At 34.0% G+C, this 25,737-nt stretch overlaps 3 protein-coding genes across 5 annotated transcripts; 1 reads left to right on the top strand and 2 right to left on the bottom strand.

Annotated features, from left to right (window-relative positions):
- The first annotated feature begins 272 nt into the window (after positions 1–272).
- LOC143451341 (radial spoke head 14 homolog) lies at positions 273–2,227 on the top strand. Its single transcript, XM_076951822.1, has 6 exons — positions 273–552; positions 778–923; positions 1,021–1,096; positions 1,202–1,362; positions 1,484–1,688; positions 1,820–2,227. Exons 1-6 carry the CDS (start codon positions 354–356, stop codon positions 2,059–2,061), a joined length of 1,029 nt encoding a protein of 342 aa, XP_076807937.1. The 5' UTR covers positions 273–353; the 3' UTR covers positions 2,062–2,227.
- On the bottom strand, positions 2,223–22,793 carry LOC143451317 (von Willebrand factor A domain-containing protein 3B-like). Of its 3 annotated transcripts, XM_076951778.1 has the most exons (41): positions 22,625–22,793; positions 21,692–21,949; positions 21,426–21,517; positions 21,060–21,182; positions 20,763–20,890; positions 20,214–20,373; positions 19,918–20,087; positions 19,537–19,790; positions 16,479–16,678; positions 16,173–16,327; positions 15,902–16,040; positions 15,634–15,757; positions 15,308–15,414; positions 15,161–15,190; positions 13,832–14,014; positions 13,338–13,457; positions 12,389–12,519; positions 11,226–11,386; positions 10,991–11,125; positions 10,862–10,922; positions 10,585–10,741; positions 10,237–10,409; positions 9,867–9,988; positions 8,723–8,967; positions 8,107–8,216; positions 7,743–7,896; positions 7,438–7,530; positions 7,130–7,272; positions 6,822–6,960; positions 6,560–6,655; positions 6,365–6,454; positions 6,192–6,238; positions 5,317–5,498; positions 5,119–5,190; positions 4,831–4,948; positions 4,534–4,657; positions 4,283–4,420; positions 3,987–4,107; positions 3,743–3,868; positions 3,381–3,489; positions 2,223–3,263 (listed from the first exon to the last, which is right to left on the bottom strand). In XM_076951778.1, the coding sequence occupies exons 1-41, from the start codon at positions 22,698–22,700 to the stop codon at positions 3,164–3,166; spliced, it is 5,466 nt and encodes a 1,821-aa protein (XP_076807893.1). In that variant the 5' UTR covers positions 22,701–22,793; the 3' UTR covers positions 2,223–3,163. The 3 variants fall into 3 exon arrangements, with proteins under 3 accessions (XP_076807893.1, XP_076807909.1, XP_076807901.1); XM_076951794.1 differs by lacking the exon at positions 5,119–5,190; XM_076951786.1 differs by lacking the exon at positions 15,161–15,190.
- On the bottom strand, positions 22,744–24,289 carry LOC143451336 (dynein regulatory complex protein 9-like). Its single transcript, XM_076951808.1, has one exon. It carries the CDS (start codon positions 24,213–24,215, stop codon positions 23,085–23,087), a length of 1,131 nt encoding a protein of 376 aa, XP_076807923.1. The 5' UTR covers positions 24,216–24,289; the 3' UTR covers positions 22,744–23,084.
- Positions 24,290–25,737: the final 1,448 nt, after the last annotated feature.

Here is a 25,737-nt window from a genome sequence, read left to right as displayed (position 1 = left end):
AAGGTTTTATTTTAACAAGCTAGAATTTTTTTATGTCAATACACGGCGCAATTTTACTTTTTCGCTTTGGAGCTTTTAATCGGTTTATGCCTTGGCCTCCATTAACATTAGACATGGCCTACAATGCTAGTCTACCGTATTATTTTGAAATAGATCCTTAAATGTAAATATCTCTCATATCTTGTATCAAACTCTCGTTCTTTGTAATAAAGTTGTATGATAGTTTATAAATATTAGCCTAAATGAGCGTGTCTGTAGATTGTTACTGTAGTTTAATTTGTGTGAATTCTTGCTTAAACATTTCGGACTAATAAACACTGTTTTATCATATAATTACAGAAATTTTTAAAATAATGGCAACAACTAGGATTTCGTATTCCTTGCCTCCCAACATTGATGCTACCAAAGCACCTTTAGCTTTTGGAAGTCGAGCTTTGCCAAAACTAAACCGTGAGCTATGTGATGAAAATCTTGTTACTCGACAAAGGGCTTTGATGTCACTTTGTGATCTTGTACATGATCCCGAAAAGGTTTACGAAGCAATAAGAGTAGGTTAGTTGCTGTTGCTTCAACTTAGTTGTAATTGGTGGGTTTCATGGAATGGTTTTTAAATATATTTAAGTCATTGTGATTAGGCACAACAAGGAAAACTAAATTCATGAGATGTGAAGTGAAATTGATGCGTTTCATAACATTTAGAAGTTCATTTTGTCTTCTGTGAACAAACTTGAAGAAATATGTTCTAAGCAAAAATAAATTTTACTGTTTCTGTTTTAGGATGCATTGACAGTTTAAAAAAACTTTTAACTGATGCGGACAGCACAGTCAGACACAAAGCAACAGAAGTTCTCTATATAGTTGCAACACACAACATAGGAAGAAATGCTTTTCTTGATTTTAAAGTTATTTTACCTGTTTCAAATGTAAGTTAATCACAATGTTCAGTACTATTCAAATGAAGGTTTTTTTGTATATTGATTAAGCAAGATATCAACTTTGATTTGCTGTTAATTTTTACAGTTATTTGATGATGATGTTGAAATTGTACGAAAAAATGCCCATCAAGCTATTAAAATGGTGTCAGAAATCCCATCAGGTATCTATAAAAGTCTCAAGGATTCTAAAGCCATTGAACTGCATTATTCATGCAAAACGTTAAATAATTGACTGTGGGCAAGCACACAAATCTTGTCTTGTTTAGGCGCATTGGGAATCGTAGATGGTAAGCTCATACCATGTCTGGTAGAAAAACTCAAGCAGGAATTGGATGAAATTAAGCACTTCATTTTAGACACTCTGCACTTTTGCATGCGTGTAGATGCTGAAAGTGCACTAAATTCTGGTATAATGCCAGTCCTCAAGGTAGACTTTAACCATTCAACCAACTTTACTTTTAAGTTGATCGGGTATATGAGTAGAAATGTTGATATTATCCAAACCTAACCGAAGTCAAATAATAATTAATAAATGCTGGTACCTCTAGGCTCTGTTGGGACATGACAGCCCCCAAGTCAGAAGTGCAGCTGCACGAGATCTTATGGATGTTAGTGTCCCATTCAGCGGAAAAGAAGCGGCATGCGATGATGTGGAGATTGTGCCATTGCTGGTTAGGCTTCTCTCTGACCCAGACTATGATGTAAAAGCAAATGCTGCAGGAGCGTTAATGACTATCGCAATCACAACAAAAGGTAGTAAAGTTGAAAACAATGAGCATTAGGTCAATTGGTGTAAGCGTTTTAATATCCACAGGCTAAACACATAATGTTGCTTATCACACACTTGAAAATATTTGTCTAATTCTGTAATAAAATTAATTCAGGGAAATATGCCGCTTTGAAAGCTAATGCAATTCCATCTTTGTTACGACTTGTTAACGCAACCACCACGGAAACAAGGTTGTATGCAATAAAAGCGCTCACAATGCTGTCTGAAGCACCAGAGGGTAGAAAAACGTTGGAGAGATTTGTTGATGATGTAAAGGAATGTGAAAGAGATCCACAAAGTTTGGCCGTTTCCAGAGCTGCCCAAATTGCATTAAAAGTCATCACATGGAAACCCTGATTGTTTTTCTAATGAAATTTTCACCATTTATTGTTATTGTGTTACTGCAAATTATGAATCTTTTTCATGATGGACGTATTTATACTGCTAATGTGTTCTTGTCATTGGTTACATATTTTCTGTTGCACTTCTTTTCATAAACCACAAACATGTATAGAATAACACGCATGGTTTGTCTAAATATTTAATGACAAGCGATATACAATTAACGTGATCAAAACAGAACGTTTTAGAAAAGGAGTGAACAAGAAAGAGCTAGCTTTTTTATTACTGGAAAGAGTCAAAACGAAATATGAGAATGTGACGATGACATCTACAGGGTTGATATCTAATAATATCATTAAAGATAAACTATTAAGCAAGAACATAAAGATGTAGGAAACTACAAAATTTTCCGATCGGTAATACAAATGCTAAAACTTTGGAGCTCTCAAAATCATGCACTTTGTTTTATAATAATTTTAAGCTGTATCAGTTTTTGCTTTGAAACAACGAGGTCAAACAAAAGTAAAAAACTTAAGTGCAAAGTATCAACATGCAGTGAAACATAAATTAAAACACAACCAAGCCCTGTAGAAGTGTAAATTAACTAGACGATTTTTACACATAAGATGACAAACATTCGTCAATTCTTTAATTCAAATTCCAATGTATACGGATCAAAACAAAATATACCGCCGACGCACAAAATTAAAACAATGACATAAGCAACAAAGCAGTCATATATCTACAACATTTTTTTCTAAGGTACAATCAACTGATAAGGTAACTGGAATAAAAATTCCATTAAGACTTTAGGACAGTGAACAACACACTAGATTGGTTTTAGCAAGTTTAGCAATGCATGCCCTTACATATAAACCTAAAAGACAGTGACAATTACTTAAAAAGAACAAATATGCTTATACCTAGATTAAAACAATGAAACCTACAAACGGGTTAATAATTTAATTAAGTACTTTATTTTCCTACCACTGCCATTTTAGCCTGTGTAACACATATACTACATGAAAAGTATCTGCCAACGAAAAATGAATAGTAAAACAAACAGTTTTTTGCAAACAGCAGAATGATTACATTTACCAATACGCTTTAAACTTGGCTAATTCTGATGAACTTGTTTACTGTTATAAAATGCAACAGATAGGTCATAATACTGCCTTGATATCCAGTAGCATTGGTTTGGAAGTACATGATGTGATCTAAAACATAAATTGATGATAAGCAAAAAGAATATGCCAGGTTCAAAAGTAGAACTTCATAAATTTGAGCACACAAAAAAGTCATAGAAGAACAAGCAGGCAATCTTTGATACAGACCTTTTCTTGTTGCAAAAATTGACAACCAATTTGTCACCGTTTTCTGCCATCACACGTCCAGGCAAATAGATAAGATTTTCAACATCATGTATTGCAAGCACAAAATCTCCTGACATAATGTAAAATAAAATATAAATTTTTCGACAACTATACCATTGACAACATACCATTTATTACTTTAACATTGATAAATTCAGATTTACTTCGTACTCATACAAATACCCAAACCTATTATTTGCATTTAAACCTAACCAAATGTTTTCCAATTTTGCACATCCCTAACATGTTCATCATGACATTACTGACATCAATAAACCTAAAACGCAATACACATTTATATTTTATATTCTGATATTACAAACCAATATTTTTGGGCCTTTGCTTGGTATATTTGCCAAAAATACACGACAATTGTTGTACACTTGTGCTTCCATCTGCCCACTGCAAGGCATACTCATGTCCAGTTCCAATTTTTCTCCGACAGGAAGCTGTAAAAATTCATTAGTATTTGAAGAAAAGAAAGACCTTACTTGGCCAATACTAACAACGTGAGGTTATATAATCCAACCTACAGAAAATTTAATGATCATTTTACTCGTCATTCACCTAAGTGATACTGTCCATCCATATCACTGCGTGCCACAACTGCTTGTCCAACCCATCTATTTTCATACTCGCTGATATAATCAATATCTTTTTTGAACTTTTCCATGTGAATTAAATAGACCTATAAAAATGTGAAGAACTAAATAAATAACAAAATTTTTTTTTTAAATGTGAATAATATACAAAATAATTCCGGGTAAATAAATTAACAATGCTTTTATTAACTGAAGTGTAGGTAGATTTTTCGGAAAATATTCACTAATTATCAGGCGTCATCAATTAAAACACATGTTCACCTCTTCACGTGGGATGCTTGTAACAGAGTTGTCATAAAAACGCACGCTGAACCAGTTATTTGGTTGACATTCGAGTGTATAGGCTGGTGCGTAGCTGTTTGGATAGTTGGGGTGCAAAGCAATTAAAGTGCTATTGACCTGTACAATACAAAACAAAATCAAATACTGTAAAGTGACAATACAATTATAAAAATAATCAACATATTAAGAAATCCAATTAGCTAAGAAAAGTGGTAGTGATGTAGCAATACAGTGATAATGTTATTGGCATCATCTTCGTCAGTAATGATATCCTCTCTGAAGGTATTCTGAATAAGGTCAGTGCAGTCCAGAATGTCATAGCTGTCATTGGGGTAAGTTGCATGGACAGTACCCCTGTAACAGCGACAAAAGTAAGATCTATCATAACATATACAATTATACATAATAACAGGGATACAATATTATACGTATAAGTTCATTATTGCCAATCTATGAAATAATGGTAGGTATGTTAAGCTTTATATTGTTCAAGGGGGCCTTTTCTCTTGTTTCCTTGAAAATCTTACCTGTAATACCATCCATCATCAGTGTTCCTGTATAGAACTTCCTGTCCAACATCCAGCTTAGGAGATAGCTCTCGAACAAGAGCGCTGCCTGGTGATATGATTTCTGGTAGTTTACGGGCTGCAAAACGCAGAGAAATACAGCATATTAAATATTTCAATAAATGCTTTCGACACCATACTCTTATCATTCTACTAAATGATACAAATTCTGAAATATATGGAAGGCAGTTGGGATAGTGTGGTGTTAGGCCAGACCATGTTAAGTGCACAAATTGAATTGCTACATACAGACAAGCACTCCTTTGTCCTCTTTGGTAATCATTACGGAATCATTTTTTTCATCAACTGATACAATCGTTCCTATAACAGAAAGTACTATGAACAGAAACGGTTCTGAAGACAAGCTTGATCTTTACAAAAGTTTGAGAGAGAAAACAGAGAAAAAGCATGTGGAAGTATCCATCACGGTTTGTATCAAATACTTACTGTTAGTGTCGGGGTCAGGGTCATCACTGCTACTACTAACACTAGATGATCTTCTTGATTCACTGCTAGTTGAACTAGAAGGTTCCGGAACTGGAGTAACTTCAGTCATGGTGCTGGCGCTCTGTACTGGTGTTGTGGGTGAAACTTCTGTCATTGTACTGGCACTGTGCATTGGTGTAGTACTGGAAATGGGCATTTAATCTTTAGTTCCAAAAGTAATGAAGAACGAATAAATGGTCCATAACAGGAGCAACAAAAAGAAACTCAAAATATTCTGCTTATTTAATTTAATATGTTAAATTTCATACCACAAAAAATTCAATAAAATTGCAAAGAATTTAGAGTCAAACTACACCAAGACGAAAAAAAATTTCATTGCAAACATTGTAGCAAGTCAGTTAAACAGAATCAAATGCAAATTGAAAAAGAAGAAATGGAAAAATAAAGGAATCACATGCAAGCTGGTATCAAATAGCTACAAAGACGTTAAACTTATGCACACTATACACATCATTAATGAATAATAAGTAGTAAATTCAATAGAGAAAACGGTTGGCAAAAATCACTCAGTCAAACGCCTCTGGATGTCTTTACCATTATCCAATTGGCAGTGACTATGTTTATTAAAGGTAGCATGCAAATGAAATCAATGTCTTAGCAACACATGCAAAGGAAAATCGATTAAGAAAGATTATGATTTTGTCATTAAGTCTGCAAAAGTTAGTTTAAAATTCAGCTCTTATTTTCTGAAGAAGAAATGATTGCAAAAAATGCAGGGTAAAATTACTTGTTACTGTGAAACAAATATGTGAATTTTAGCAACTACTGATTGTTGTGCAGTTAGTTAATGAAATTAATTCATCAGGGACACTTACGTAACAGGAGTAACAGGTTCAGGTGGTATAGATAAACGCAGAGCTTCCTAACATATTGCATAAGAAGTTTAACGTTTACAATAATACCTTTACACTTTGTACTGCCGAAAATGTTTCTTTAGTTGAGTATAGTGTTACAACTCTAAAAGTCACATATATGGCTGAAAACAAACCAGGTCCTTCTGTTGCTTTTCTTCAGCGAGCGCAATATCTTTTATTTCCTTCCTTGCATCTTCAAGATCAAATTTGTGTTGGTTTAAAATCTAAAAATACACCACAGAGAAACAATAATCATCACTGAACAACATACAACTAACTTTTCACCAGCAAATTTCACGGCGGCTAATGAGAACTCTCAAGATCCTTACCAGCAAAAGATCCTGTTTTGTTTCTGTAGCTCCGCTGTGTTCATCTTTAATTTCTTTTTTCACATTTTCAATTTCTCGACATTGTTGCTCCAAGATCTGCAGACAATAATTGAATAGAAAGATAAAAATTTAATTAATGAATTCATAAATAAAGATTTATTAAATTTCTAACTAATAAATTATTTAATAGCAAAACAAAAATAAAATAAAAAATTTATTACTCAATCATTAGGAAGCGACTGAGTACTCCGAATAACCTCACCTCCCGTTGCTCTTGTTGTTCCCTGGAGCTATCGTCAAGTGTCGTCTGTAAACCTTGCAGTGTTCCCCTGATCTCTTCTACGTCTTCTTTAGTGATTGGTTGCTCACGCCTTTCTGGTCGCACGAAATCAACCGGTGGACTGCAAACATGAATCATTTTAAAATAAACCTAAAAAACTTCACAATGAAAACTTCACTCATACATACCAATTATGTTAAGCTGAAGCCACAAAATTGTAGCATTTATAAAAATAAAAACTCAAGGTATGAAACATACTAAAATTGTAGAAATATTACATAAATACTTACACACTAAAGTCGATTTGTGAAGCGTGTTCTATGTATCTCACAATGAGTGAATATCTTTCTGGACTTATTTTGACCATTTTATTTCGCAGCAGTGCGGTCTTTGTGTTGCTATATTTCAATATGGTGTAGAACTTGTCACGGACCTTGCAAAACATGTAACGATTGAGGGCGATGCAAAGATTTACCCAAACATCCACAAAACCTATAACTTATCAGTGCAAGTTGGAATGGCCAAATATGTGTTATACATTATACAAGATAATGGTTGCATCATAGCCATAGCTGTGCGCCTGGAAATATTTCATCACCTGTGATCTCCTCGGGGTTCCTATTACAATACCGGGTACATAGCAACTCACATTGCTGTCCTTTCTACTGAAAGCCAATACATTGTCCCCAATCTAATGTTACAAATAAATCATTACAAGCATTCATACAATTCAAACACAGAATGGTTCTCATAAATATTTTACATAACAAAAATATAAGTAAATAAAACAGTTGATAAAACATGTAAACAAAAATACATAAAACAGTTTATAAGAAAAGTACAACCTTTGGCTCAAACAGAAATTAAACAGGCCTAACATAAAAATTACAAATTTTTTCTTACTTTAAGCGGAGGGCAAGATACTGCACCAGATCTTTGAATTACAAATCTGGTTGGGATATTTGCCTCATCACCATGCTTGAATAAAACTTGTGCATGTCTTGCATCAGTGGATTTCACAACAACACCGGTGTAATAAAATCCATCAATTTCATCCCTGTTAAACATAAAGCAAAATCATAGCTACACATGTGAAAACCATAACATTACTATAACAAAAACAGTTCTAGTAAAAATTTCTGCATACATCGCAAATATGATAGAATCAGTTAACTGCAGTGACAGTAACAATAAACAAGAAATCTTTAATATAGAACCCTAAAAAGTTCTGTGGCAATTTACAAGTAAAATAAATGAAACAGTTTACCTGGCAATCACTTTCTGGCCTTTTAAACGATCAATGTTATTACGTTTAATAAGTTTATGTTTCTCTGGTTTATCTTCTTTTTCTTTAACTTCATTTTCACTTTCTGAACTCTAAACCACAAAGGCAACAATGGTTAACAGACTTATAGTGCAAATATGTTAGTAGGTAATGTAACTAGAAACATAACACAGAGTAAACATCATTTAAGGCAGGGGCGGGCAACTTCTTCGGTCGGCGGGCCTGATATGAGAAAATGAAGTACTTGGCGGGCCGGATTCCTGAATAGATTGGAACGCAGCTTTGTTTTATTAATGTTCATGGTCGAAAATGTTTGCTCACAAATGTATGTAGACCCGAACAGAACAAGTAGATTCATGGCCATCTTTCTCAGGTTGGCAAACTTGGACTTATTCAGTGAAGCAATACAGGGATTGCGGCAGAATTTGGCCGCAGGCCACATTATCATGTAAGACCGGAAACTGTCTGCGGGCCGCTCAAAATCCCGTCGCGGGCCGGATCTGGCCCGTGGGCCGTATGTTGCCCGCCCCTGATTTAAGGTAATTCATTTCCCTGCTAAAGTTAATAGTGTTCAAAAAACAAAAAATTACAAAATTACATTTTCCGATGAATATGTCGATTGCGTTGAACGTGTTGTTACAGTTGATTCATCAGTTGCTCTATTCTTCTTTGGTTTACTTTGCCTTATGCGGTTTGGTTTTCTATTCTTAGCTGATTGAACCTTTTTCGGACTAGAATTTCGTTTTGAGCAAACAGAACCATCTTCGCTGGACTTTCTTCTGCCCATGGCAACCTTCTTTGCCGTTCTCTGTAGGTCCTTAGATTGTTGCAGGTACTTTTCACCTGCAATGTGATAACAACAATAACACCATGAACGTGCATCACAAGAATTATACGAATTTAAAATAAAGCTATAGGACAATGCGAACTTGCAAAGGCACTCCCCAAAATAAAGTTGTCATACTTGTTGAACAACTATTATTAGGTGAAGTAATGAATATTTCATTCATGAAACATATTCAATGATAATACCAATAATGGTATTGGTAGTAACCTGATGATGCTATCACTTATAATACAAATACTGCACCAAATAACGTATTGCACTGATGCCACATAAAATCTTGCACAGCTTTTATTAAGAGGAAAATCAACTTTAAACACGACCCCAAAACAAATAACACAACACTATCCAAGCATATAAGTGAGAACCAGAGGTAAATCGTAAATTAAAGGCTGGTTACAGAGAGTGCAGTATGAATGTAGTGTTGGTTTATGTAGTTATTCCTTGAGCAATCCGTGTTGGTGGTAAATGCAAGCATTGAGCAAAAGTTTACATTGTTGAAGTTTAAGCAAATGCAAAATATATATAACCCATATAATCGGTAAATATATCTATATCTAGTAAAATAAAAAAGCAGCATGGTACTCTAGGGTTAACTTTTGTTTTTAACTGCTCTACACAAGCTTTTGCAAGCATCAGATTGATTGATCAGGTGTACTTAGAGATGGAAAAAAATTACTTCAAAGTTGCTAGGTTAAAGTCTGCTTAAAAACAACAAACGCAACAGTGATGTCATGTCTACATGCATTCAAGCAATCACCAATATAGCTGTATATAATCAATAACCATATATACTGTTTATATAGATACATATAATATAATAAATAACTAGAAATAACTAAATAATCATAGAAAACTAGAGGCTAAATGAGAATTAGCAAAAATTTATCACACTTACCTAAATGAATTTCATCAGCCAATATCAGAAGATCAGTTTCTTCGATGGGCCAGCCTAAATTATCTAAGGCTTGGTGGATAGCAACAGTGTTATTCATATATGAAACAGGTCCATTATCAAACCTGAAAATTTGTAAAAAGATGCATATTATTGTAAAAAGATGACAAACTTCAGTAAATTTTTAAATTAAACTGAAGTTTGTCATAATGCATGTTTGTCTAAATGTCCATGTACAAAATTGACAAAAATCATTTTTTCCCGCAAACTATATTGATCATGGGAAATATATGGGAACACATTGACTCGAAGGCAAGTGAATCTTTAGCTTGTGCACTTTAAAAGTCATCGGACTTGTTATAAACAAACTTACTTGTCTCTTTCTTCCTGTGACAGCTTTCTCCAGACTTGGAGATCGAGTCTTTGATGATATTCATCGATTGCAGCTCTTAACCTATTGTCATAGCCTGGAAGGTCAACAGCTGCTGGATTAACAAGTCTGACCTCGCGGCGACTTCGAGGTGAAACATGAGCAATGGGAAGAACCTGTGGTAGGTTAGATTTATTTCACCATTCAAGCAGTGAATGGTTGTCCTTGATTGCAAAGAGCTAGGTTTATCTTGTTTAACAGTCACTTTAAAATTGATAACTTTAATGATTAAGCCACAAATCAAGCATTTTGAAATAGCTGTGTGCACGTTTTGTGTGAGAAAGAACTCACTTCATCGAAGACCTTCGACACAACATGCGAATCAAGCACTGGTATATACTTTGGTGTCACTTTCACAGCAGTTGGGGTGAGAATGTCCATTATTGATAGCTTCCTTGGAACAAGACCATTTTTCTTCAACCATACTGAATTTGGAACATCCAAAGGACTGAAAACACACAAAAAAAACAGAAATAACAGTGACAGTTCTTAAGATTACAGCACATACAACATATAACTTTCTTAAAGAAAATACATACCGTATGTTTACATAAGTAAACAAACATACTTTACTACTTTCTTCTTCCTTTTAGGCTTTTTCTTTGCTTCCACCTTCATTCTCATGATGTCTGTAACACAAAGTGTAAAAGAGAATTTCATTGATATTGATAACGTACAAAACAAGAAAAAAAAAAACCTTGATATGCCTCCATGGACTTATTAATCTGACGACTCATGAAATCTTGTGTTTCTGGAAGCAACCAACCGTGAGTTTCACCCTGATTAGCCAACCGTAACACACTTGTTTTGGTATGTCCGGCTTGATGCTGACCTATCATTTACATACACAAACAAATAACATGGGACCTTGTATCTGATATAAACCACAAAAAAAACAATAAAATATCATAGATTTGAATAGGTTCTAATACCTTGGTTATGCGATTTTGACCTTCTATGCAAAATAGCAGAATCGTTAACACCAGATGTGCCTCGATGACTTTTATGGGCCACTGCTAAAAGTGGGCTAGTAGGTGGGGAAGGGCGTTTGTAGTATCCAAGGCTTGAATGAGGCCGTTTGAAAGAACTATCACTATACAGAAAACAATAATTATTATTAGAATTTGAAACTCAAACTCAACTTCTCATATTCTTTGCTTGAGCAATAGCAAGTGTGTATTTCCAATTTCAACTGACATGTGTTATGACAATAATGAGACTGTCATGAAATAATAACACTGCTATCCCCTGCATACACCTCAACATAGCTTGAGTGTAGGTAAGAATGGGTATTTCAAAGTCAGGATATTTAACAGGAATTAATATATCCATGATTTGGTCTTGTACAAATTTTGTATCAGCAACCAGATAATAACTGATATAATCTATTGTACTAATTGTTTACTTCCCTTTTTCAACTGATTAAAAACAGCCTAGTCTCAAAGTGCATGCTTATTACAAAATTATAGTTAAAGCAATTTCTTTGTTTAGTAACACTTTTGACCATACATTACTTAGAAACCAAATGCAGAAACTAAGTCCATATGCTAAGGATCCTTCAATTACTTCCTTTCCTAGCTGTATACTGAATTTTCAAGTATGTTAATTGTTTGAATAATTCGAAAGTGGATCTACTTCCACCTTTCTCAAACATTTACTTTCAATAAATGCCAATATAATCAGACAAGGCTACAATTGCTTGAAGTTTCAATCTTCCCTCAAGGCAATGAACAATGTTAATAAAGACAGGTAAACACCGCGTTGCTCTTCAATTGTGTGAATACAATATTACTAAAGCTTTATCTGAGCAGGATAACAATGCCATACAATTCGAACAGAAACATAAGGTTATTAAAAGGGTGCTTTGAAATCAATTCAAGTGTGGAAACAAATGGAAGATTTGTTGGAAAGAAAATATAAAGGTATATATAAAAACAATGTTAAGCTTTTGAACATCTCAGTCAATTGTGATTTTACCCAAAAGGCTTTCAAACACGTATTTATATTCAAGACATAGTGATTGGTAGGCATTACTGGTTACTATGGAAACACATAAACAATGTCGCTGACAACAACCAAGTGCATCATATCTTACCTGTCATATGTATTTTCTCTTTTCACACCGGCACTTTTGGGTCTATGAGCATAAGTCAGGGATCTTGTACGACTTCTTGATGATCGTGATGACACCCCAGATGAAGTTGACAAAGTATCAAGACTGGTGTTCTGGGCAAGAAACGCTACGTTATGCTGTTTGTGATGAGATAAAAACCAAAACCAGCCAACGTTAAAAATAATGCTCTTGAGAAAAACAAGTCTATAGTTTTATTCCCAACAAAAATAATAACTGCCAAAAACTGACTTAGTTTGGAACTTATAACGCAATATCACAAAAACAATCTTAGTATGCATTTTGCTTTGAAACATTATCTACAATCAACATAATGGTTTATCCACATTTTAGTTCAAGTTGGGTCACCAGAATTAGATAAAAAATTAATTTGAATTGTCTGTGCCTGGGTTTACTTAGAATTAAAAAATTCATAATTGTCTATATACCGGTACCTACAAAGTGCCCAATGTTCAGCTACAAAATGGCAGTTTAGTCCTGGAGCTATTCAAATTATGACAACAACTAACTTAAGTCCACTTAGTTACGAGTACTTCGTGAAATTGACCATTTAACTTCCAAGGGAAAGTTGAAATAATTTTGTCGTATCAAAATGTTGTAATTAATACAACGGATGCAGAGATATTCATAGTGCATCGACTAGAATATCTCTACATTTGTTGTAATGTTTGCAACATATTGGTAATTAACTATTTATGATAAGTGCCAAGTTTCTTATGGCACATTATTGTTTGGAGAATGAGTTTTAATTGACCCGACAATATTCAGTGATTGGTATTAGTTGAACAAATTTTTAAGAAAATTTGACATGAATGTTATTCCTATCAACCCTTATAGGAAATTCTGAATTTAATTATTTTTAAAGGGGTTACATATAAAAATAAGTCTACTTACTACTGTTACATCATTTTACCTTGTGTTTTTTATTGTGGTACCAGTCCAACATAACACATCTTGCACGTAACTTTGACACTTTTTCCAAGTCACGTTTCCCATTTTGCAACTCCTTTCTCAATAAGCTAACATCTTCACTCTAAAAATGACAAAAAATTAATGCAAAAAAATATTAATATAAAGCTAAAACTAAAAACAAAACATGAGTAATGTTTTAGTGCAAAGTGTCACGACCTTTGTTACAAGCAAAAACTACATTTACACACAGTACAAAGATCGGTTATAACTTTATAAGTACAAATAGAAAGATTTCAAAATATGTTTTTCCCTCTACTATCAAAACTAGTTGTTCATTAGGTTTCATTGTTAAATTTAAAAACTGATTATTGCTTTTTTAAACATTATTCAAAGCAAAACTATTTCTGAAAAATTTTCAATAGTCATATCAATCATTGGACAATATTTAAAAATACAATGCGAAATTCAACTCCAGGTAAATTGTGAAACAACTACCTCAAAAGGTGGAGGTGCATCGGGCATGCTTCCATTGCTTGTAAAATTGTGATATCGTCCACCAGTGTCACTTGATAGTTGATGAAGAAATTTATTCGCTTCAAGGTCATTGCAGTTGAATGCAATTGTATGAATCGGTACTGGGTGTTGCAACTGGACTTGTGCCAATATTGATCGGGGTTGCTAGAAAAATAACCAGAAAATAAGATCTTATTCATAAACTTAACAATTATGCAGTTACTATACATAGACAATATGTGATTAATATGAATAAAAAACAACTTCACCAAAATAAATGACAAAAATTATACCAACAAAATATGTGACGGCTTGGTGCACAAACACATGCCAAGAAAACAATCTTGCTCGCAAAAAGAAACAAAGTTTAATAAATATAACTAAGCATGGGAAAATGCATAGTTTATCATCAATAGAACCTATAGGCTTGGCTGTCAACAAGGTGTGCAATAGAACCAACAACCAATGGCTGCAATTTGTTATGCTCAGATGTAAAATGAAAGATTTTATGAAATATATTGAGTAATAAGTTAAATTGCATTTGGCATAATATGGTTAAATGCGCATAAAATGGAAGGTTATTAACTCAAATGAAAAGGACCAATTCAATCACATCAACCTATCCGAACCAGGTAAAAATGAGTTTTTTTATACTGTTGCTGAGTCTCTACAATCTTTTCAACTACAGGATCATGACTGCCATGCTGCTATTATGTTAAACACTGTAGTCCAAATGAGAGTTTTGAAGTGATGATTTTAAATGTATGAAATCATACAACACAAAACTAACGTTTTATCATCCTAGCTTATAAAATCCCATTAAAGAAGCAAACTACGATAGTGTTTACATCGCAACGAATAATTTATCAACTTAAGTCGAGATAACAGGCACTAGTTCTGTCATGAGCACTACAAAAACAGTTTGAATTGCTGAAATTTAGAGCTAAAAAGCTTTGAGTTATCATTAGTTAGTTACATACATTTTAAAAAGGATTCCCCAAGTGCAACTATTTATTTGAAAATATGTATAACACGAAGTTGAGTTAACAAGCTTTCATTATAAATATCCTAAAACTTAAAAGCATATATCAATTTATCATATTGTGTTTGTTCAACACATTCTTCAAGTATCTAACCAAGCAAAATAAAAAACAAATTTAATTGTTTTGATGACAATGAGCATAAAATGTGATGAACTAATATACGATGTACAAAGCGTTGAATTAAATGTATGCAAAACATGAAATTCATGAAGGAATAAAATGCTACTAAGGGATGACAAAACAACAACATGCAATCATGCAAACAAACCTGAAGAAACTTCCAAATCATCTGATGGGACTTAAAATTGAAAACTTATTAGATCAAACCACCAAACGTAACAACTACAGTAGTTACTAAATTAATCACAAATGCAACAACAGCCCAATTTCCCCACACTATACTACACACAATTACCTGATCTGGTCTACCATCCGTTAGCAGGTAAATTGCATGAGTATGTGGATCAGATAAGGCAATTCTCAAAGCAGCCAAAGTGTTGGTGCTACCACCAACGCCTATGTCTGTAAATGAAAACGTAAAAAGATATTCTAGTAAAACTTTGTAAACTATCGAAAGGTATTTAAAGAAAACAACAAATTAATTTGCATATAGTTCATAAAAGCGCACCATAACACAAAAATTGTTGGTAGTTTGATAACATATATCACAAACTTCTCAATAAGCAAACGTTATTCAGTAAAAAGTAATATCTTGTCATAAAAATATCTAATTTCTTTAACCTTTTATCCAACTCCAAGCATTTAGAAGGTTTTGTTCAGTGACATCACATGCTCTGTCTTTCCAGGCAACAGCTTTTGTGTCAAATTTTACGACATTAAACTTGCTTTTGTGCCGCAGCTGTTCCTATGTTATTAATTTAAGACCTCACTTAGCACATGTTTACAATAGGAAGTGTGCAGTGGCATGATAAAAATATGCAATATTAAAGCAAATAAAAATGTTTAAGTTTCCTAAAACGTAATGTAATCCATGAAAAGGTCCATTTACTTGCATTAACTGGAATAATTTTTCTTTGACCATTGAAAGTTTGTCCTTCATGGACTGTGACGTGTCAATCAAAATATAAACCTGTTCTTCCAAAATCGTTCCGAAGACCTCTCGGCTACCTTGTTGTAACCAGTCAATCCTGCAATAAAACAGAAACATTACAAAGCATTATCATAAGAGCTAGTATTAACTAAACACAAACTTACAGTTTTAAGCAGGTTAACGTTTAGACCGAAAGCAAAATACGATAGCATACAAATATAAACCAAACCTTTGTTGAATTGCATTTAGAGCAGTGGTCATTCGCTTTTCATAAATTTTATGCTGTTCAGCAGTAATATGCACATGCACAAGTGTTCCATCTTTCCACTGAGTATGTGCAAAGTGTTCACAATATTTGGCATTTACCAGCTTCCTGACATTCTCCTAAAATAAGCAGTTCAACTTTTCAAATCAATAATAGTTAAAAAATTTCTCATTCACCTATTTACAAGTACTACCACCACAAATGCAAAATCACAGAGTTTACCACACTTTAGAATATTCACTACCACTAAACTAAATAAAGTAAATTTACAGCGTCAGATGAGTCATTATTACGGCCAGGTTTTCCTTTCAGATCAACAACACCATCCACGTGTTTAAATGAGCAGCTTGCAAGGGCGTGAAATGCTGTGAGTTTCAAAGCTTCAAGTCCATGACGATGTAGCCATTCCTTTGAACTCATATACTGCTCAGGTCTTGCACCATCAGTTATAGCTGGGCGATCCACAGAAGCTACAAAACGTAGTACATAAAAAACCATATAAACAAGATAATAAGCCGGATTAATTTACATAGGGCAGCAACTGCAAGGCAATCAATAGGGTGTTAAATGAATCAAAATTCGCTTAATAATATTAAGTAATAACAATGAAAAATTCACCAAGTCATGAAAAATTAGAAAAAACTAAATGTCTCATATATAGGGCCATTTTTATTTTGACCTAAAAAAAATTTTTTTTGACTTTATTTTTATCAAATTTTGACTTTATTTTGACCTAACGAAATTGCTTATTTGTAGAGGCCACAGTTCTTCCTCCAGTTACCCAAACATAACATTTTGTCGATTTCAGACCCAAACGTAATATTTTGTCGAAAAGTCATGGTGTTTTATGGATTATAAAAAGTGCGTCGTGTTTTTTGGCGATAGATTTAGGTAGCTTGTGTTATTTTGTCCTTGTGAAAAAGGCACTTTGCCTCGATTTTCTCTGCATGGTAAATTCTAATAAACAGCAGATTAAACAATTAATCAGAAAAATCTCGACAAATCTGTCTAACTTTTGCTGAAAACGATTTAGCTTGCTTAGGCATTTTTGTAGCCTAATACGGAATGTCAGTAGGCTATTCCTAAAATCCAAACTGTTGATCTTCGAAAAGACCACGTTTATGAAGAGGAAGTGTTTTATAAGAATTATTTAAATACGCAACAATAAATAAACAATGGACAATTTGCGATAAAAGTTACTGCTGATCCAAGTGGGCATTGTGACTTATTTCCTGTTTTTATGGGTTATATGGTTTAATTGTGTCGCAGTTCCTGATTTACAATGCTTCCACGAGGATTTTTACAAAAATTATTCTCAAGAAACACAAAAACTTTGTCAAAAGCCATAATTTGACAAATTTTGACTTTATTTTGACCTATAAACTTCTTAGTAACAATCCCCTAGGTGCTGAAAACAACTTTATTCTTTGATTCGTGGTCAGACGAGGTCCTTAAAAAATTTTGACTTTATTGACTTTTGCGGGCCCTACTCATATAGTTTTCTACTTATTTCAAAAAGACAAGCCCTTGAACATACAGTTACTACCCAGTTAAGTAATCAACTTGAATGTTACCGGTAGATGCTTCATGCATTGACTGCCAAGTGACTAGCTGCAGTGTAACACACTGTATTTTGAATTAGGTGTTGCAAAATATGCCACTGTATCGCAGTGCACTTTATTTTAATCTGCATTTGTAAGTTCAGTGTTTCTAGGCAAGACTAGATTCTCTGGTATTTGGGACCTTAGTTATCTCAGGTATTTTGCACTTCTGACTTCAAGCTTGTTTTGGGGTCAAAATTTACAATTTTATTAAAATTATTTTTATCATGTTCAGGATTACTGAAAAAAATTTAGATTAGAAAATACAAATTTTGTTTACGTTTATCATACTAACTTATTTGTACCACTGATTGTACAGCAACATCAGATATACCTTAAATACTAATAATAGAAATTATGAAATGTAAAATTGCTATGTAAAGTGCAAAGTAAAGTTAAACTGCGTGACATACCAGTGGGCCACACAGAAAACGAGTGATCTTGTATCAAAGTGAACCCAGGTGACACACCGGCCAACACAGCAATTTCAGTGAAACATGATTTAGTACAGCATCATGTCAAAAATAATGTAGCAAAATAATTTCAATTTAAATTTTTATTGAAAGTGTTCCAGTGTCAATGACACATAAAGTGTAAAAATATCCTTCGGCAGTCAATGTGTTGACTTTTAACAGTTATCTGTCATATTATAGTTAAGTTACACTGATAACAGAACTTGTAAATGGCAAAGTTCTCAGACTTTTGTTTCAAGTATAGTATAGTATAGCCTGACTGTACGCTGTCTTATACAGTCAGGCCTCATTTATCTGCAACCAAAGACGGAAATCCTGAATTCCATCGACTGTCAAAAAAGTGTATCGAGCTTGTAGTTTACAATACTTCAATTGCATTATTTCTGAATAGGAATTGAAACAAATTTTGTGTATGGTTAAAAAATGGTGCAGTTAGGTTAAAACTTCAAGCAAATAGGTTTAAAACTTGGCCCTGCTAACCTACAGTACTAATCTTTTTGTTTTTTTTGGTGGGGGGGGAGGGGGGGCAAGATTACAAGGAAATATAACTTACTCAAAAATTGCATCTTTGTGATGGTGAGCGAGGCCCAGGAAAAATCTCAAAAATTTAAGCTTAAGTAGTGATAAGTATTGCCATGTTTAAAGGATTTTCCAATGGTCTGGGAATAAGCATTTGGATACAATACAATATCAAGAATTGTTGGAGTGTGAATTGCTCACCTTTCTTTTTTAGGAATATACAACTGCTTAAATGCACATTATCTTGCAAAACTTGATTCAATACCAGTACAAATTATGTGTGTTTTGTTTCTCAAAGTCGGATATTTCATCTGTTTTGTTTTGTGTCTTGTCTAAGGAAAGTTCTTCCTTATTCAGCTCATCATAACGCTTTGTGGAGAATTTTACAGTAATATTCTTCCAATTTTTATATCTTACTAAACTAACATTTTATGGATTGTATACTGTACTACACATAAAAAAATTAGAGTACAGTACAGAACTGCAACAGAACCAGTTGGCAAGAAACCACAAAAGTGCACTTTTTCTACTTGCACAAAAGCAAAAGTAATATTTTAATCTCCATTGATGACTTATTGCCCTGTTGTAATGTCCATTACAAACAACTTGCTTACAATCTTAAAATTAGAATTTGTGAAAATTTTTTTACATACTTATGGAACATGTTTCTTGTTTCTGAATAGGTTCATATAATTGGGAGGTCCCTGTAGTAAAAGATTTTATGTAACCACACACCTGCTTCAGTTTTAGGATCAGGTATTTCTGTTAATAAAGTTTCGATTTGTGCGTGAGTGTTGCGACATTCTTCCAGCTCCATCCAGACTTTAAAAACGTCTTCGCGTACACCTGCACCTGGTGGGAGTCCACCACGAGCTTTTTGAGCATAACGAACCGATATTCGACTACCATCACCACCGGGAGGTGCTGCCGAAGCTGGTAGTGCCTCAGCATCTTCTTCGTAAACGTTTTTCACCACAAATGCGTGGAACCTAAGAAGAAATTTAATTTACAAAAACATTTGGACCTCTTTTTTCAATTTAAAGCTTTTAACTTTAACAACACATTTTATTCTTGAATACTTAATATTGATTAATATAATTAGGAGTGTGCTACAACCTTCCAGAAGTTTGAGCTGCAAGTTCTTTCAAAAAAGTAATCGTGGCTGATTTAGCTGCATTAAAGGAGATAGTGTGAAGTGGGTGGGGCGATTCTGCCAACTTCTGTCGAAGCAGTTCTTTTGACATTTCACAGGAATCCCCCTCAGCAAATAGATAGACACTTTCAAGCTGCAAACATGAGTTATGACTAAGAAGTAAATACCCACATCAATTGCAAGCAGGAATAAAATCGCATCGACAAGGAGATGTAAACATTGTAGAGCTTAACATTTAAAAAAAGATTGTTGAAATTACCGAATCATCTTCCATTGCTTTTAAAAGAGCTTCAGTACAACCTGTTCGAGAACTTTCTGCCATTCTGTCCAATTTATTTACCCACTCAATGGCATTTCTGATGGTCAGTTCAGTAACCGGCATGGCTTGCTCATGCCACATTTCCATATTTGCTTGAGCTCTGAATGACGATAAGTATGATGAATAACAAAATACTTTTTGGGGATAAATTAAAATTTATCATGTAAGTACCAGACAATGAAAATCTTTTCAACTATCTGTTAGCGATCTCAGACTAACAACTACAATGGTTTATAAATATTTTACTATTTCAATGATAGCAACTTATCGTTGGCCATGACAGATACAAATATTTGGTCTTTTGCAATTTTCAAAATAAAAGTAATTTATAATTTGCACAAAAGTGGTTGGCAAATTCACCTCCAGTTGAATAAAGCAATAGTTTGTCTAATTGGCTAAGGGTTTATTTGACCAGATATGGATTGACAAGAAACTATTCTTGAAATTATTTTGCTGTAAAGAAACGTTATATCTAATTATATACATTACTTGATCATATTAAACTTTGCAAGCTGTGAAACTTGATTTCTGATTACGTCGCACAAGCATTCCCGGTATAAGTCAAACTGTGTTTGTGACATCGTAGTTACATCAATAACAATACAAATGCAATGTTCCTAAAATATAATACCAGGATAAATAAGGGCTACTGATAATTCAAATTAACAAGCAATTACATAAAATATATGAAGCTATTTGCTGAATACTTCATAGAAAAATTATGTGAAACAATAAGAGTAGAATAAACAGACATACAAGCAATCAATATGGATTTAAACAATAAACCTGAATGACACCAAACACTCTTCGGCTTCCAGTTGTCAGCCACTGAAGACGTCGTTTAAACAAATGGGATGCCCGCAACAAACTTTCTTCAACCTTTTTCAGTTTTTCTCGGCCAACTGTAATCTGAACATGACATCAGGAAAAGTGGAACATCGATGAATTTACAAATAATTTTAACACAAAAACAAACGAAACACAACTTCATATTAAAGAAATCCTTAAAAAGTTAACACAACAATTATACAAACTACATAACATTTAATACACAAAAAACAAGAAGAAAGACAATATATTTGCAATCTATTGATTGTTAAATTGTAAATTTGAACAGCTCATCAACTGCAACTAGCAAAGATGCACATTTACATTGTAAAGCTGACCATCCTTTCTTTTAAATTGTTGGTATAAGCTATGACCATAAAACGATCCAACTGGTCTTCCAAGTGTCTGAACGTATTCTAAACATATTCAAGAAAAAATTTGCAGATAAAAAACATTTTATTAACTCAATATTGCTTGACTATACCATATAAGACTTTAACTTATTCTAAAATTTGTATCTTGGTACCAGTGTTTTATGTTGGGCAATTGTTTAAAATGAGTAAAACAAACATAACTCTAACAAAGCCAACCTTCTGCATGCTTAAAACCAATGGAAGACAAGATTTGTTGCATTGTTAATCTATTTCTCTTCAAACCATGCACTTGCAACCATTTTATGGAGCTTATCAATGGCTTTACATCAAGTTCCCATTGTTCACCACTGGCATTCCCTTCAGCTCCAATCATTTCATACGTGACATTCTTTCCTCTTTCTTTATCGGCCCAACCAAATAAATCAACAGGTGGTTTTTCATGTAGATGCCCAATATGAAATTTCGGTGATCCCTCTGCAACATAAAAATGCAAAATTAGCTTTATTTCATTTTATGGTCTCTTGATTTAACAAAGGATCTTTAATGCAATAAAAAACATATCTTGCATTGTTTTCCATAAATACAAAAACTTCTAAATATTTTCAAAATAAAAAACAAAATTTAGTAGGCTATACATCATACCCTAACATGTCAAGGCATCTTTTTTGTTAACACTTTAATAATGAAAAATTCCAAACCCTTAAAAAAACAATGATATCCAGCTAATGGTTACAAGCCATTTACAAAGCTATCACATTTAGTTAAAAATCAGAATAAATAAATAGTGGCTGAAGTCATAGTTACTTGACCAACCCCTGTATTGTTATCTTTTTAACTAATTACTTTTGCTAAACAAACATTTAAATGTCTGATAACAAAAGGCCATTGTAAAAAATACACTGGCACTGAAAGTCACCATTGTTTCAAAAATAGCAAAGCGTAATTTAGTTACTTGATAGGAGTGACGCGTGTTTTGAGCCAGAAATATTTCAACCACAAAGTAATATAATTTTTAACTATATTAAAAAATGACAATACATTCTAAAATCCTTCTTCTTCAATCCTACATTTTTAAATTGCAAACGTATTGCTACAAAAAATAAACAACAATTCTTACATTGTTTAACAAAAGGGGAATTTTACACTTACCTTCATCATACACAGCCTTTCTTATAGGATCAATGTTGCGAAGCAAATCAGGATTGCTCAAGTCCACTTGAGCCATATTTAAGAATTATGTTACAAAGTATGATTCTATTATCAACATCTCTAAAACAACCATAAATTTCATTGAGAACATCCATTCAGTCATTCAACCAAGTGCTAAACAAACAATATATCATACTAGTTATGTTGAAAATTGACAACTCAGCACAAAAAAATGAGTAAAAAGCAATTGTATTACTATTGTATACTATATAAACAAAAGCTAGTAAAAGTTGAATCAGAAAAAGTTGGTTTCATGAAAGGTTTATATAAAAAATTGTGTCTGCAAACATTGGAGTACATAGTCAAAATATTTAAATCACACAACGCCAGCACAGGTATATTGGTAAACAACAAAGCAAACAAGTGAATAAAAGCTTTTTGAAAGTCGCATTGATCCTTTTTACTTTTTCTTTTTCCCTTTCTTGCCTTTTTTTCCTTTGCCTCCCTTCTTCTTTTTCTTGTTAAATGGTCCCATTTGCTTGACAACCATTGTACCACGCCACCATGCCTGCAACCGAACAGCAGAATTAAGTTCGAGTTCCTCCTGTTCTTTCTTCCTTCTCTCCTTTTCTTTTTCGATGCGATCCTCAACAACAACTTTTTCGTACTCAGCATATTTTCGAGTTAGCTCTTGCAGTCGCTCAAGATCATTCGCCTTAGAGGTTTTAAGAACGCTGAGCTCATGCTGTTTCGCTTCCACGTCCTTGTCATATTTATCCATCCAGTACTCAACCTTCTCCTCCAAAAGCTTTTGATGGTTCTTCAAATAATTTTCAATTTCGTGATGAGTGCGCACTTCTTCATCCAAGGTTGTTTTTAAGGTATCCAATTCTTCTTTCAACTTTTGTTCTGAGAGTACGCATCGCTGTTGATTTTGGTGCACTTGATTTTCTGCATTCTTCTTCACATATTTTCCCTCCATGTTGCTCTTTGCTTTCATTTCCTGAAGTTGATCTTTAAGATGTGCAATCATCTCATTCCTCTGTTGTATTTCCTGCTCCTTTTCCTTACGAATATCTTGAACCTGACGCTGCAGTTGCTTTATTTTTCTTCGCCCATGCTCTTCCTTGATAATAGTTTGCTGTAGGTCAAATTTCTTCTTGCATTCAGCATCCACTGCATTCACTAAAGATGAAAATCCATGGGAGACAAGCAATTCTTTGTGTGTTTCAACCAAGACATCTTCACAGAACTGACGGTCCTCCTGAACTTTAAAGAGGTTGTCCTTTGTCAGCGGACTTTGTCTCATGGATTGATCAACAAATCGATTACTTGATGCTAGCGATTCAATTAAATCTTGAACACCTGAGCGACCTTTGCCTTCGCTTCTAGCTGTCAATGCCTCATCCAGCTTAGATTCCACCATCTTTTGGCTGTTTAAAACCGTACCAATATCTCCCGACACAAGCTGTGATGCCTCCGGTTTTCCTTGAAAAGAGACAGGCATTATTTTGCCAAGAATGGAAAGCTGATTGATGCAGTCTTCATAAATGGCAGCTAAATGGACAGCAGTTGAATGGCTGAAAGCCATGATGAACCTAGCTCGAAAACACAGCTAAATAATTGTTCTAACTGAACTTAGTACCGCTAAAAAGAGTAGATGTTGTAATCATAATAAGGAAACAACAAGCAGGTTGTTCTTGTTGGCTCCTTATCCTTTTTGTATGTAACAAATGATAGACTAAGGCATATTCATATCAACTTTCTGTGCCCAAATGTATCTCATGTATCACATAAATTCTTCAGTAAGAACACATCTCCAATGTAATATTTTAAAGTGTACTCAGTTTTATGAATTCAACATTAGCTGTGCCTATATGGCATTGATATATTTCTCTTCGCATGGAGGAAAGTCTTTGCATGCCTTAAACTTAGTGACGATTCCTCATTGATTCAGTCCCAGTTACCGAGATCTTTGTGTGTTTCAAAGATGATGTGTTTATTTGTTTTTTTAATTTTGTGTTGTGTTATCTAAATTGGGAGCTGTTCACCAGGGCCACTAAACAGGAAAACTGGTTGTTAATGCCAAAGTGCCTTGCTACAACCCAGACTGTATTCTTTGCATACGGTGCAGCAGAGATAAAGTTGGAATTTTTGCTATGTGGGGTTGAGGGTTGACCAATTTGTTTATTGGTCTTGGGATAAAATTGTCTGGATATGACTTTGGTGTAATATATTTCTGGTTCCTTTTTCTGCTGAGCATTATTTTGCGCGGCTGAGATTTTAGGTAAAAGTCACTGGTGTAAATATTAGCTTCGGCCTCTCTGACATGGTGTCACAAAATCATATCACGAGAAACACGCATGCAAAGTTCTCTTGAATATAATCTCTTGACAGTTGTTACTCAACAGTGGCAGTGCCACGGATGAGCAGGACAAAGCCAAAGGTTTTAGAATCGACTCAACTTTTTAAAATAAGGAATTAGTTGCAGCAGAAAATAATTACAGTTTTAATACTGGGGTGGCATAAACACAGACCCGAATTATTTCAGATTAAATCACCCAGTGATAAAAAGCGAGCTTTCCATACAAGGATGCTAATGTTGCCTACTGGCAGACTGGTACTTTTTGCAAACAGATTAAATACAAAAACAATATTAAGCTGTGCTCCGTAGTGGAAAGTGTGGCACCTACATGCACGAGATTCACCAACATACATGCCGAATATTTTACTCATCACACCAATTTATAGGCTAATAAACAGAAAAAGAAGACCTGGCTGCTTGAACGCAAATTTTAATAAATAAACAAACAATTGAGTCAGTGGATGCCATCACGCCAAAACTTGCGTGTTTGCATGCACGATTTCTCATCAAAAACTGCCGTATTTTTCTGTCCGGGCCATGCTGTCCACTCTGTTTCTAGGCTTTACAATCTGAATTAGCAACTTATGGTGTCAGCCTGTCAGAAGTATGGTGTTATTCTTTTGGAAGGCTGCACATAAAGCAAGTATTTATTAGTAGTTAGTATCAGATTTTCGACGGCCAGACCTGTAGACTGATGGCTAGCCCCTAGCCTGATGTGCATTGGTGCACTAAAAAAAGGAATCTAGCA

Source organism: Clavelina lepadiformis, chromosome 1 (genome assembly GCF_947623445.1).
Source record: "Clavelina lepadiformis chromosome 1, kaClaLepa1.1, whole genome shotgun sequence".
Taxonomy (NCBI): Eukaryota; Metazoa; Chordata; class Ascidiacea; order Aplousobranchia; family Clavelinidae; genus Clavelina; species Clavelina lepadiformis.
This window is presented reverse-complemented; position numbering and strand designations above follow the sequence as displayed.

What these genes read in the sequence shown, in the direction of transcription:
- LOC143451336 (XM_076951808.1), bottom strand. Translation starts at nt 24,215, where the DNA reads ATGGCTTTCAGCCATTCAACTGCTGTCCATTTAGCTGCCATTTATGAA.
- LOC143451317 (XM_076951778.1), bottom strand. Translation starts at nt 22,700, where the DNA reads ATGGCTCAAGTGGACTTGAGCAATCCTGATTTGCTTCGCAACATTGAT. An exon ending in GGCTGATGAAATTCATTTAG is followed by an intron (nt 8,968 to 9,866) that starts GTAAGTGTGATA and finishes ATCACATTGCAG; the next exon opens with GTGAAAAGTACCTGCAACAA. An exon ending in GGACAAAGGAGTGCTTGTCT is followed by an intron (nt 4,949 to 5,118) that starts GTATGTAGCAAT and finishes TGCGTTTTGCAG; the next exon opens with CCCGTAAACTACCAGAAATC.
- LOC143451341 (XM_076951822.1), top strand. Translation starts at nt 354, where the DNA reads ATGGCAACAACTAGGATTTCGTATTCCTTGCCTCCCAACATTGATGCT. An exon ending in TTACGAAGCAATAAGAGTAG is followed by an intron (nt 553 to 777) that starts GTTAGTTGCTGT and finishes TTTCTGTTTTAG; the next exon opens with GATGCATTGACAGTTTAAAA. An exon ending in TTATTTTACCTGTTTCAAAT is followed by an intron (nt 924 to 1,020) that starts GTAAGTTAATCA and finishes TAATTTTTACAG; the next exon opens with TTATTTGATGATGATGTTGA.